The sequence below is a fragment of the Mus caroli genome, chromosome 8, assembly GCF_900094665.2.
Source record: "Mus caroli chromosome 8, CAROLI_EIJ_v1.1, whole genome shotgun sequence".
NCBI lineage: Eukaryota > Metazoa > Chordata > Mammalia > Rodentia > Muridae > Mus > Mus caroli.
Genome location: NC_034577.1, coordinates 54,587,129 through 54,601,626, shown reverse-complemented (window position 1 = coordinate 54,601,626; position 14,498 = coordinate 54,587,129). Strand labels below are relative to the sequence as shown.

At 36.9% G+C, this 14,498-nt stretch overlaps 1 protein-coding gene across 2 annotated transcripts in view; it reads left to right on the top strand.

Annotated features, from left to right (window-relative positions):
* The window catches only part of Anxa10 (annexin A10), a 55,498-nt gene extending 44,110 nt beyond the window's left edge, over positions 1–11,388 (top strand). Inside the window, exons 7-12 of one of the 2 annotated variants that reach the window (XM_021170720.1) lie at positions 4,417–4,470; positions 4,562–4,655; positions 5,807–5,902; positions 7,821–7,879; positions 8,513–8,635; positions 11,093–11,388. In XM_021170720.1, coding sequence (XP_021026379.1) covers positions 4,417–4,470; positions 4,562–4,655; positions 5,807–5,902; positions 7,821–7,879; positions 8,513–8,635; positions 11,093–11,161 — 495 coding nt within the window. In that variant the 3' untranslated portion in view covers positions 11,162–11,388. The remainder of the gene's footprint in view (positions 1–4,416; positions 4,471–4,561; positions 4,656–5,806; positions 5,903–7,820; positions 7,880–8,512; positions 8,636–11,092) is intronic. The other variant, XM_021170721.1, reaches the window with a different exon arrangement.
* The last annotated feature ends 3,110 nt before the right edge of the window (positions 11,389–14,498 follow it).

Below are 14,498 nucleotides of genomic sequence, written 5' to 3'. Positions count from 1 at the left end.
TGTGTGTGTGTGTGTGTGTGTGTGTGTGTGTGTGTGTGTGTATAACCCTGAGGCAACATGGGATACAGTAAAACTTTTAACAGAATAAAATGAGGGTGAATTGGAACTTAGATTTTGCAGGAAGCAAGAAAAGTTTACTTAATTTACTACTTTACTAAAACATATTTGCTTCTTTTTATTTTACTTGTTTCTTTGCCTTAGCATTCTGTACAAACAATGTGTATTTAATATTACATGCTTACATAGTTTCACAGTACATTATCCGCAAAATGCTAAACACAAAAACTAAAATAATGCATATTTCATGGGGATTAGTGAAGGCCTAATAGAAAATTGAGAAAACAAATTCTGCTAATGCAGATTTAATACAGTCTCATTTATTTATGGTGCTTTTCAAGCACGGAAGTTCTAAGTTTATTCAGAATGCTTATTGAGCTTTATGATTTTATAGATTTCTGATTTCTATATTCAGTAACTACTTTCATGGGCCCCCTGGTTTATAATTTATTATTTCCAAAACAGTGATTTGGGAAGTTGAGAGTTGATCAGGTCTCTGGACCATTGTGAGCTGATAGCCTCTAACCAGACAGCTGGGGAACACTACAGGTTAGATTGATCTCATTTATCCTTGTCTTTACCACACTCAAATAGGTATCATGCTCTCTCCGTCTTTGCTTGTTTCTCTTTCCCTCTCTTTCAGGCATGCATGCTTATGTACTTGCACACGGACATGCAGACACACAAACACATAAACACACAAACTGAAAGAGATGGATAGGTGATAAATAGAAGATAGATAGATAGATAGATAGATAGATAGATAGTTAGATAGAGATAGATAGAAAGATTGATAGACAGGCAGACATAGACAGACACACAGACAGAGAAAGACAGAAAGATAGAGAACTATCTTTTCCTCTTCCTCTACAGTTGTATAGCCTTGGAATTATCACTTGATCTTTTAAAGAGTCAAACTGCTGCTTACCGAATTAATGACTATGAGCTAATTCTCTCAGTTCTTCCACAATACAAATATTCTATTGCTCTACAGTTGTAGCAACCATGCCATCTCATCCCATATCCACCTTCACTTCAAAAATCAAAGGAAAGATAATTTATAGATTTCATTCTGCAAATGTCATTAAAATTCAGACACACCCCTTTGGCATTATAGTAAAGACAGGGAATTAGAACATGGGAGATTTAAGGTGTTCATGAGCTACAAAGACAGGAAACCACTGCTATGATTTCTGGGAGGGAGACCTTGTACTTAGTTTGCACAGAGTTTTCTGCAAAGAAACAACTGAGGGAGAACACACTCCCCTTGAAAACTGATGCCAGTAATTAAGATGGCCCACAGCACTTCCTGCATGCTTTTATTGCACTAGATTTGTGGAGGGTCTAATTATTTGTCAAATAAAGAAGGATTAGTCTCTTGGAGATTAATTAATCAACACGTGCAAATTACATTGTGAACAAATAAGGGAAGCTAGCAGATTAAATACTCCAGCCTCCCTCCTCATCTTGTCTGTTGGGGTTCTCCTGATGGTCCTTTTTGAAACCTGTACAGTGAGGCATCCAGAGCATCACTGCCGTCATCCTGCTTTCTGTAATTGTCTGGAGTCAGTTTATCTGCTCAAGAACTTTCAGGTAGTTTTCCTTGTCTTTAATGTCTGTCATGTTGATCTTTCCCCTTACTCAAATCCTCTGCTCACATACAGATGGACACCACTGCAAGTTAAACAAAAGATTATCACCTTTTTAAAGCAAAAGCTCAGATAAATAGAAAGGCAGAAAAATCTCTAAGCAGTCCTCACAATTTTCACACATGCTAGAGTTTGCTTAGCTGCACAGTTAAAGATCATACTTCAAAGATACAGAAAAACAAACATAAAAGTCTAACATCCAAAAAGGATTCTTTGCCTTCCCCATGAGGAGTTCCTCAATACTCACGCTGTGTCAGATATGATTTCTGACAGTTGGGAATCATGCATAAACAGAGGACACTTCTACGTCTTATTACAATCACATCTAAAAACAGTAAATTATGTTATAAGGTACTAATGAATAAGGGCATTATAAAAAGCTCTGGAAAGTGATGAAAGTGTAACCAGTGAGGATGTGGGAGACAGGAACCGCAGGGCTGGACAGAGTGGGAAGTTGCATTGTGATATAGGATGGTCAGAGTAGATCTCATTAAATATAGGAATTTTTTTCTGATTCGTTTGCCTTCCCCCCAAAATATATTTTCATAAGAAACAATTTGATACTAATTGATAAAGTTAAACTATGATCCAACTTTACTTCTGATAAATGAAAATTAATTCACATGAAACATAGATGAGTTAAACAAACATAGAGATGAAAGAATGAATCAAAGTACAGATAAATGTAATAGAGTGAAGAGTCAACATACAGAACTGGAGAAAAAGTCCAATGCAAGATAAGAACCAGATAAGGTTAAAGAAGCAACAGGTTCTAAGGATCAATCAAACCTTATAGCCTGTATAAACATGGAATTTATTCTGAGTGGCCAGGGTGTTAGGTAAACATTATGTAGGTTTTTGAGTAGATGACATCTGTGATTTATACTTTATGATATTTACAATAAATTCTATATTTAAGAAAATACAATATGTAGATATATATATAAATAATATATCATATAACATAATATACTAATAAAATATAAATACACAAATAATGTAACAAAATATATAAATCTATAAATAATAATTAATCAATAAAACTATGGAGACAAGCACAGAACCAGAAGCCTACATGAAGACAGTCTCAGCAGAAACCTAGGAAATAATGTTAGCTGTGAGCCACGTGGCAACACAGTAAGAATCAAGAGCACTCCTGGATGAGTGGGAAGGACTGACGGTGTTTGTGTGTTAGCTACTGGGGAATTTTATATGAAATATGAAACAAAATAAAAAGAATCAAATATGACTCAGGTTTTACTCTGAACAATAAGCATGGAATGGCCCTTCACAGAGAGGTGGAAAACTGGAAGGGGTGGACCAGAATCTGGTTGTTGAGAGTATGGACTTATACACAAAGTAAAGGGTCGTGGAGAGATGCTGAGTTAGTCACTGGAATAGCCATACACAATACAAAACTCTGTAATGGATTCCTACTAGAGAACTTGAATAGCGTTACAAGACAGACAGAATCTAAGCCCTTATCAGTAGCAGGGAATAGGAGACTAGGAAGACTAAAGGCAGACAAGAGTGCACAGCTCCATAGCAAGGGGATTCAGCACATTAAGGAACTGAATATTAAGAGGAACCAGTTCTCAAGACTGGAGAGTTTTCAATGAAACAGAAGCAAAGGAACAAAGACTACATAAAGCCAAGCAATGAAGTCCTGTGAGGAAAAATGATGAACTTACACCAAAACCTACAGAAAAATCAAAGAAGATAAGCACTAACAGTTACTGTGATACGCTTATCAAGTACATAGTATGTATTCACAGAAGGTATAATGGTTCTATTATTTTCACTTATTTTTTTTTGGTAAACTAAAATCATTACAGATAATTGGAAAGGGAGCCCAAGGATATTATTTGTAAAGAATGACTTCTGGTATGGTAACTAGATCCCAGAGCACGTAAAGCCACTGATATCTAGTAATTGTCCTTCTTTAACTCTCAGACCTATGACAATTGACTTAATAACTCAAAGTCCATTCATTGTTATCTCCAAAATAAGGAGCATACATAAGACCTCTAGGGATCTTGTACTGCAGTGTGTTCATGACTTAAAGATAAAATACCTGTAATCCTACTAGCCAGTAAAGTTGCTTTTGTTCTTTAAATGGGGTCTTCTATTCCTAAATTTTCACGGCTACAAATTTAGTCATAAGAAAATGTGAATTTATTTCTCTATAGAAATTGAACTTTCCTAGATGGTTTTAGGTTTCTGTTAGCAAAAAGAACATAGAAATTATTATGTGCATACTTCTCAGTATTAATTCTGCATATGCACAGCTAGTTAGTTAATGATGCTTTCAGTGTTTGCAAAGCCTAGATTTTGTCATGATTTGTTGTTCCATAAGCTATATTTTACAAACCAGACATGACTGCGTCTGTATCATTTCACTAAGAGTGTCAAGCTCCATTACTACCACATCTGATAAGAGATGGCCAATCAGGTTGATCAGAGCACAACAGAGAGGTGAAAAGTGGAAAACATCTCAACATTTTTTACTAAGTACCTCTGTTGGGGAGTAAAGATCAAAAATAAAGTCCTTACAAAACTGCCTAACAATTCCTCGTATTTTGAAATATCCAAATAATAAGACAGACTGATAAAGAATCACCAGTGTTTGATGATTGGGGGATTTTTGTTCCAGAAACCCTGTATTCTGTATTGAAACCATCTAAAAGAAAATTCCCTGCTTATTTCACAGGCAAACAGGGAGGAAGGATATTCTGATCCTGCAATGGCTGCTCAGGATGCAATGGTAACCCGGTGTGACTCCCCACCTGACTTATAGAGCTTTGGGTAAAGCAAGGCTTGTTCTGATGATTCTTCCTGGCTGTGTGATGTTGCAGGTGCTGTGGGAAGCCTGCCAACAGAAGACTGGGGAACATAAAACCATGATGCAGATGATCCTGTGCAACAAGAGCTACCCACAACTTTGGCTGGGTAACTAGAAACAGGCTCTTTCCAGCTCTTTAGCCAATTGAATGACATACAAGTAGCTAGGATAAAAGAGGAAATGTCACCCAGAAATATAGAAAAACCAGTCACTGTACTGAATTATGTCGATAGTATGTTTCATTTAATGATACTGCAACAGAATAAAGCTCTGCCACTGTTTATCTTCTTTCCAAAAACTAAAGTCCATAGCTTTCAAATACTGACACTTAAAAGTTACCTATTTAGGTATATGAACTCTTTCTTAGCAGGCACATTATACTGTATCTGAACAGTCTCTAGAGAGCTTACTGTGGCCAGCCTATGAGTCAAGGTCTTTGTTACAGACAAATGTGATTTATGAGCTATCAGTAGCACCTATTGGTCTTCAAGATGTGCTCACATTAACCTACACTTGACTTTATTCAGATTCTGCAACCATTCTTTTCCCTTATTAGAAAAACAAATTACATACAATTAAATGGAACATAAAGTCATCATTTTTTTTTTAGCAACAGCCTACTCTAACTCAATTATGCCTCTTTTATTTTGTATCAATTAAAGATTAATACTAATGATAGCAACACTTCACATCTGAGTTGAAATAGCTGAGAACTAAAACATTGCCAAGGATAATGCCAGCTGAGTACATTCTTTGAAGAGGACAAAATAATTGAACATTATTTTATGTTACTAATGAAGCTCCTATTTCTCAAATGAGCTCTTCCAACTTCTATCGTCAATATCACTCAGAGGATTTTTGTATTTAACTTTTACATTTAAGCTCTAAATAAAGTTTGTTGTAGGCAAATAAATTTAGACTGGTTATTTTTTATGTTTCTGGAGATGCCTCATAGACAATAGTTCACTCTGTGCCTCCTTCCCATCTATAAATGAGCACTTGAATCATTGGTCCAACTCAAGATAGCATAGTTCCCCAGTCCAGCAACAGTAGTTCTTTGGAGTCCAAGATTCATGTAAGTTTTAACATCTCATAGGAGCTATACTTGTTGTTAAGAGTAGATACATCATCATGAAGGGTATTCGTACTAAGAAATACTTCAGAAAACATACTTATCTTTGCTAGGATAGTAATCTAACTACTATTTGTACTTTGTGATATTTATGAAAATCCCTTTTGAGTGATAAATTTCTTGAAGTCTTCCAGGAATTTCAAAATATTTCTGGCCAAGACCTGGTGGATGCCATCAATGACTGTTACGATGGTTATTTCCAGGAGCTGCTGGTTGCTATTGGTAAGCTGGATTTCATATGATGAACCGCAGACCTTGCCTTTCACAGCACTGAATGGCTCTGAGTGAATTACATGTGCATGAGTAGAATCTTAATTGAAGCATTTCTCTCAGTGAAATTATTTGAAAGATCCTTAAACTCTCAGAAAGTATGTCAGCTAGTGGTTCAATTCAATGAACGGGCAACCTGGAGACATTAATCAACTGCCATTAATTCCCCAAGAGCAGGCTCAATTTCCATATGAGAAAAGTGAAGTCTTGGATGCCTAGACTCATAAGTGACTTTTCATAGCTTTAAGTCTATGTTAGGAGCATTGATTTCCTCTCCTGTTTCAAGAGCAAATAAATGCTAACACTGTGACTAGTTTCTTGTCTCCAAGAAGAAAGGTGATTTTTTTTTTTTTTAGTTTTGCTTTTGATGCTTATTTAAATTTCTACTATCCTCAGTACATTTCCCTTTAGAAATAAATCTTGTCATCAAAAATAACTTAAACTATTAATTAGTAGCAAGTGCTACAGGCATGACTTCCCAATGTTGTTAGAAATTGTGTGCCTGCTGCAGAAAAGACCAGGGCTCTTATTCATCAAGACAATTCCAGTGTTCACACTTAACATGTACTCTGTGATTTGTCAGCACAGACTACAAAAAAATGTACATAAAGAAGCATTGTGAAGTATCCCATAATAAGTGCATCAAATGAAGACTTAGACATGTACTGAATAAACAATCAGTCCCAAGAATATCTTGGCATGGAGCTGAGATGTCAGTCACAGTACTTTTATAATCTAGGATGAGATTGTTAAGCAAGTACCCTATGAAAAAGATTTGGCGGATTTCTATGATACACCTAAAGATATATGATATGAAGGCTTTTGTCTATGAATGTTTAGATAGATAGATAGATAGATAGATAGATAGATTTCATCAAATTCCAAATAAATATAATAGTTATATATCTATCACATGTCAGCTAGTTAGCAAAAGAGTTAGAGTAGAACTCATGTCATTGGAATCTCAAGGCAGCCCAACTGATGTCAAAAAACAGTGGGCCTAAGGGATATCAGCAATACCAGGAAATATCTATCTGGTTCATCCCATCATTCAATACTGAATAAGCACCTACTCATTTCTAATATGGGTGGTACAAGTGGAATAGTGAATTAACAAAGCCAAGAATAGCAACACTAGCCTCTGCTCTCTGGGAGCTACCTTCCAGAAATCACTTCTCAGGTTTACTTGTCTCAGTAATAAAAGTGAGATAAACATGAAGAGATGGTCTCATGACCTAAAATAATTACTTGAACTGTAGAGAAATACTAATATGACTTTATTTTGAAGAGATATTATAGTTCCTCATTTATTATTCATTTATGTAATTAATCTATTAACTTTTCAAATAAAGACTTATTGGTGGCCTACAGTCTCAACTGATATTTTACAGGGACAACTGTTGGATAGGTGCTGGTCTGTTCACAACCCTAGCAATTATAATCCAATGCTATCTAAACCTGGAGGAGGCACTTTACATTTGTAACAGTTTCTCCTTAAACAACCTGCATTCTAGTCACAAATCTTTCAGGGATCAAAAAGCTGCTGCTATAGACCAGTTTTCGAGGTTATCTGAAAGAGCGGCATTCTGGAAGGTGAATGGATTATATGTGTTTGATTTTATATTTCGCACCACAGTTTTTAAAAATTAATAATAATGGTCATGTGTTCAGTGAAGATCATTTGTCATTATAAAATATACTGACATGCTGTGCTTTTCAATAGAGTGTGGCTAGTGTTGCCATCATTCTAAGCACTGAAATTATAATGCAGTGTGATGATGGTGGAAAAATATGTAAGTGTTCTATTTCCTGACTTCTGAAGAATTACCTCTTGTCATTCATATTTGTTCCTTGCTCTCTTCCTCTCTAGTTCGTTGTGTCCAGGACAAACCAAGCTATTTTGCTTATAAATTATACAGGGCAATCCATGTAAGTATAACACATATATTTTAACTTATGTAAAATTAGTATCTATTATTTTTATTTCAAAGAAAATGTGTTCAAGTAAAAGGAAACAAGTTAAACACCAAAAGGAAAATTCATTAAGTACGGATAATCTCTGCTTTCTACAACATAGGTACATAAGACATGTGATACTTCACGGTCTTTCATCCTCATATAGTTTAGAATCTTAGTATTTACCATTTATTTAAATTGATAATTCAAATGTGCCATGACGGTGACAACTAATGCCTTCCCTGTGTATGACCTGGGCAAATAATCACCAATATTCTGATTCCAGCTATGCCCTGATTCAGTAAACTTGGTCAGACATTTTGTTGTTGTAATTACCCCAAATTATGAAATCTTAGTAGATTTATACTCAAAATATTCTGATATGGAAACATTAGATTAGGTTGAGTGGCCACCAGGTGTCACCATTATTCCATGTGAAAAACATTCGAAACTTCCCTGGGGGGAGCCCCAGGCATCCCATAGCAGTGAGAGCAATGTTGAAGTCCTGTGGGCTCACAAACAACTCACTACTGAAAAGGAAGAGCTTGCATGCTGGACAGGCCTTTGAAGTAGTCGTCTCTCCACCCACATTTCTGCTGTTTTTAGGATTTTGGCTTCCATAACAAAACTGTCATCAGGATTCTCATCGCCAGAAGTGAGATAGACCTAATGACCATAAGGAGACGTTACAAAGAGAGATTTGGAAAATCCCTCTTTCATGATATCAAAGTAAGTTTGCTCTTCATAATTGGCTTTACCTCACATATTCTTTCTGGACTGTAAATAAAAGCTTTAAGTTAAAACAACTTGCTGTGGGGATCTAAAAAGCTACATGTCTGCCAAGGACGGTTAACTTAAAGAACTCAGATTTCCGTGGTTTAACGAACATCAACCTGGAGAGTCATTGCGCCACAGAAATATAACTTTCTGATCTTTGCTTTTAAGACAAAAAAAATTATGTAATTGTAGAAAATATCCCCTCCCTGTGACTGTGTTGCCAGGTTTCCCTTCTGATGTGAACAGCAGAGGGTGTGGAAGTTTACCTGTAATTTCACCTGCAACCCTCACACTAGATCTACTGAGGTGGTGGTAAGAGGACTGACACTTCAGGGTTCCCCTCAGCTCCATAGCAACTGCAGACAAAGATCCACCACCTGAAACCTCTCAAAACACAAGCAAGCAAGCAAGCAAGCAAGCAAGCAAGCAAGCAAGCAAGCAAGCAAACAAACAAAACCAAAAATCATATTTTGCCATGGAAATTATTAGCTACTGCCTGGCAATACTCCTCACAAAATCACAGAACACTAGGCATCCAGTCAAACACCATCAACTGCCAATTTGGAGAATTTTATTACTGAATATGTAAAACTCGAAATGACCAATCACTTCACCAATCAGAGGGCAAGGAAAGAATTAAAAAAACAAACAAGGTAATTTCTTATTCTGGTCTTCCTAAAAATTTTTAAATGTCTTATATAACTTGGCAAAAAAGAGAGAGAGAGAGAAATATATGGACCATCTATGTAATTTGTGAGTACAGTACAAAATCAATATGTTTAGTTTCTTCACCAAAGAAAACCAAAATGGTATTCAGGATAGAGAGAATAGAGCAGCAGAACACAAGCCATACTTGAGACTGTGTTTTATAATTTATACCTTGGACAATCGCATTGTTTTCAAGTGAAACTCCCAGTAACAAGAAAAAAACAGATTAGCTCCTTGTATTACTCAAGACAAAACCCTCAACATCTCAGAGACTGAAGCCACAAATTCCAAAGAGCTTTCTCTAAGCTTTTGTTGGAGTCTAAATGGCTCTAAGAAATTGATGCACCAGTTAAAATCAATTTGATGTTTTTTTAAATCTTTGATAAAATGTTCATTATGTCTACCTTGAAGTCTGAAAACTGTTAGTGGTGATCAACAAGTACCAGTGAGTCAGAACTCAATTTCCAAGTGAACAAGCTAGCTTGTTTATACTATTTGTAACTATTCCTAGCTATATTGAAGACAAGTTATAATAATGCAATGCTACTCTGTGCTTTTAAATCTGCGGGTCTTAATTAAACAGCTTTGTGTAAAGAAGCATTAATATGATAAATGATTTTTATGAAGATGGATTCTATAATGACATTCGTTCAGTTACCCATTCTGGAATATTTAGACTTGATGAAAGAAGATAAAAAGAAACAAGTTGCCCTAATTTTCTACCACAGACACCCAGTAGTGAGATACTTCTAGGTCCTGATATGGCTGGAAACCTTGTTTCCCCACATTCCTACACTGAAACCCTAACACTAAGGAGATGGTTTTGGGAGCTGAGCATTTGAGAGTTAAGTTATGAGGGTGGAATCCACAAGTAGAGCTATTTTCCTTTGGGAAAAAAAAAAAAGCTCCCGGATGTTCCTTTGTCCCTTCTGCTATGTCAGGCTGCAGTCAATAAAGAAGTATTCACAAAACATTTTGTCACTTAGATCTCCCATCCTCCCTAACTTAGACATAAACGTCTGATATTTTAAGCCAAGTCAATTGTGAAAGGCCCCAGAAGACTAAGGTAGCCACTGTTGATCTTTTTCACACCTGCATAAACAGTAACATTTTGCTTTCAAAAGGAAGGATTTTATTAAACCAGAACATCTTCTTTATAAAGTATGCTGTGAAATAGAAAAGCTCCCTCAAATGACTATCACTTTTCAAACTTTCATTGTCATATGTAACATTACAGTGCATATCTTTTTAGCATAAATCTCATGCTCATCCATAATTGATAATATTTTAAATGTATTTCTTTATATAGGATTACTGAATTAGACAGTATAAATATTTTCAAATCTTTTGAGCCACAGTGGTGATGTCCAGACACTACACTAATTTATGATAACAGTAACAGTAGGGCATCAATTCCTAAAGCTGAAGAGAAGATTCACTGTAACACGTTATTGTGCTCACAAATACACATTAAAGTTCCATCTGCTTCATATAAAACATATTGTATCAACTATAACATAGCACTATTTTAATAAGTTTCACATTGAGTAGTACTTGGAATATCTTTAGACAAAAAATATTAAATAATTTTAGTGAAGACTAATGGTCCATGAATCTTTTATACTGCAATTAGAAAATTTACAGCTGACCTTTAGAAACAGGGAGAGATTTGATTTTTACATACCTTTTTTTTTTTTTCAGAATTTTGCTTCAGGGCACTATGAGAAAGCACTACTTGCCATCTGTGCTGGTGATGTGGAAGACTACTGAAAAGAGGGAGGGTTTGAAGGTGATGTGATCTTCTTTATAGACACCTGACATAGACTGCTGAACTCGTGCTGTATTCACACTGAAACAGAACTATAAAATCAAATTTTTCTTCTATCTCTACAATTATTCTGAGACAAAAATCTCTCCTGTTAGAAATGTGTAATCCTGGATTTGTAGCCCTTATTCAATTAGTAATCAATTAAACTGTATATGGTAGACTAAGAAAAGCATTGCATTGGAGTCAATTTTATTTACATGTGAACTGCCAGTTCCAACAACAAGAAAGTCTGATCAGGACTGTTTTAATATCAGTCTGAAATGTGGAAAATTGAAGTGTCTGACCACTTTCAGTGTGTAACCACTGTGAGTGTGACCACCATCCATGTTATGGTCACCATTAGTGCCTGATCACCCTCCGTGTGTGACCACTGTCAATGTGACCACCCTCCATGTGTGTTCACCCTCAGTGTGTGATAACTCTCAGTGCATGATCACCCTCAAAGGAATTGCCTGGACTCTTGGACAAACAAAACAAAGCTGAAGCAAGGGCCTAGAATAGCCTTTTAATGAAAATAGATAATCACAAATAAACTATACCAAGAGGCATACTTTCTGAATTAGTTGTACTAAAACTTGAATAAAAAAGTAAGGGTTTGCATGCATCTGTGTGTATAACCTGATTGTGTAAATGTCCCTCCAATAAAAATAGTTAAGCTACTGTTTTAAAGGGAGCTCTTTGTTTAGTTTTGGAGGAAGGCTGGGCACATATGGATCATGGCTCATGTGCTCCATGGCACATATATAAAGGCCTAAGACAGTTACCTGGCAGCAGTTTCCCTATGAGCTCTTGAGATCAAAATCAATCACTTGGTCAAGAAATGCAAAATGCCAGAAGAGTTATTGCTCGACATATATAATTTTTACATTTAAAATATATTCGTATCAATGACCCCCTTCTCTTTCCTCCTTCTAAGCCCAACCATGACTTGCCTTGCTCTCTCTAAAATTCATGGCCTCCTTTTTAAATTTGTGTGTGTGTGTGTGTGTGTGTGTGTGAGAGAGAGAGAGAGAGAGAGAGAGAGAGAGAGAGAGAGAGAGAGAGAGAGAAGAGAGAGAGAATATAATCCTTAATATATAAATACAATTTGCTCGATAATTCTAATGTTTCTTGCAGATATAGGATATGAGGGCTAACTACTTGGCATTGGATAGGCACTTGGGGTTCCTTCCCAGCAGAAACAGATTTCTCCTGCTCTAAGTATTCCTTAATTGCCTAGTCTTTCTCTGAGGTTGGGGTCCAATGAGATTTCCTTCTTTCATGTTAGCATGTCCAGTGTGGCCTCCTTGTTCAGATCCTTTATCAGATGACACATGTGATGGGACTTCATGAGTGTAGCTTCTGACATATCTAGGAGACACAGTTTCACAAAAACTCTCTGGCTCCTCAGTCGTTTCCAGTCTTGCTGCCTGTCTTCGGTAGTGATCCCAGAGCCGTCGATGTAGGAGTCCTGTTCTAGATGTATCAGATGGGGCTGTGCACCACCTGATGACTTACTTTCCACATTTTGATAGGTTATCATTTTCTGTAAGGTGCAAGGAGTCATTTCTTAGGCAAGGGTGAGGTCTACACTTGCATGTAAATATTGTGAATGAACAACAGATGAGAAAGAACAGGTGGCCTATGTCTTTCTGGATCTGGGTTATCTTACTTAATAAGATCTTTTCCACTCTCATTTACTTATTTGAAAATTTCATAATTTCAATTTTCATGAAGCTAAAGAGTATTTCATAATATATATTTTCATTGTCCATATATCCGTTGCAAGATTTTTAGTTGTTTCCATTTGCTAGCTACTGTGAACAGAGCAGCAAGGAACAAGTAATTGTGGAGTCCAATGTTGAGTCCATTGGGAATATACTATGACATAGGATAACTAGGAGATATAGAAGATTTCTTTTTAGCTTTTGGAGGTTCCTCATACTGATTTCTAGAATGCCTGGACCATTTTGCAATCATCTTGGGCTTTCTCTTCACTCAATTGTTTTCTTTAGCTGTGCAGAAACTTTTCAGTTCTATGAACGCCCACTTGTTGATCCTTCCTCTGAATTCCTGAGCAAATGGGGTCCTATTTAGAAAGTTCTTTCCTACACCCACATCCTGTATGGTACCACCTGTGTATTTTGTTCTTGCTTATTGTATTTGTTTACATTTCAAATGTTGTCCCGTTTGTTCCCCCTCCTACCTCCCTCATCTCTCTTCCCTTTGCTTCTATGAGCGTGGTCCTCCACCCACAGAAACATTCCTGCCTCACTGCTCTAGCATCCCTTTACACTGGAGTATCAAACTTCCATGGAACCAAAAGCCTCTCCTCCCATTGATGCCAGATAAGGCAATTCTCTGCTACATATGCAGCTTGAGCCATGGCTCCCTCCATGTGTACTCTTTGGTTGGTGATTTAGTTCCTGGGAGCACTGGCTGGTCTAGTTAGTTGATATTGTTGTTCTTCTTATCAGGTTACAATTCCCTTCATCTCCTTCATTCCTTCCCCTAACCCTAACCCTAAACCTAACTTAAACCCTAAACACTAAGCCCTAACCTAAAACCTAAACCCTAACCGTTAAACCTAACTATAACCCCTAACTCTAACCCCAACATCCAACTATAACCATAAACTTAACCTAACCGTAACACATAACCCCGAGCCCTAAACCCTAAAACCTAAACCTAAACCTAACCTAAACCCCAAACCCTAAACCTAAACAAAACCCCAACCCTAACCCTAACCCTAAACCCTAACCCTAACCCTAAACCCTAACCCTAACCCTAACTCTAACCCTAACTCTAACACTAACTCTTCCATTGGAGTCCCCAGGCTCAGTCTGATGGTTGGCTGTGAGCATCTGCATCTCTATTGGTCAGGCTCTAATAGAGCCTCTCTGGGAACAGCTATACCAGGCCCCTGTCAGCAAGCACTTCTTGGCATCAGCAATAGACTTGAGGCTCAATAGAGTTGAGTGACTACAGATGGGATGGGTCTCTAGGTGGGGTACTCTCTGGATGGCCTTTCCTTAAGTCTCTGCTTCATGTGTTGTCCCTGCATTTCCTGTAGATAGGAACAATTCTGAGTTAAAATTTTTGAGATGTGTGGGTGGCCCCATCCCTCAACTGGGGATGTTTTGAGTTAGAATCTTTTTGAGTTTTATATTTTTCTTTGATTGTTGTGCCGATGTTCTCTATAGAATCTTCTGCACCTGAGATTCTCTCTTCCATCTCTTGTATTCTGTTGCTGATGCTCGCATCTATGGTTCCAGATTTCTTTCCTAGGGTTTTTAGCTC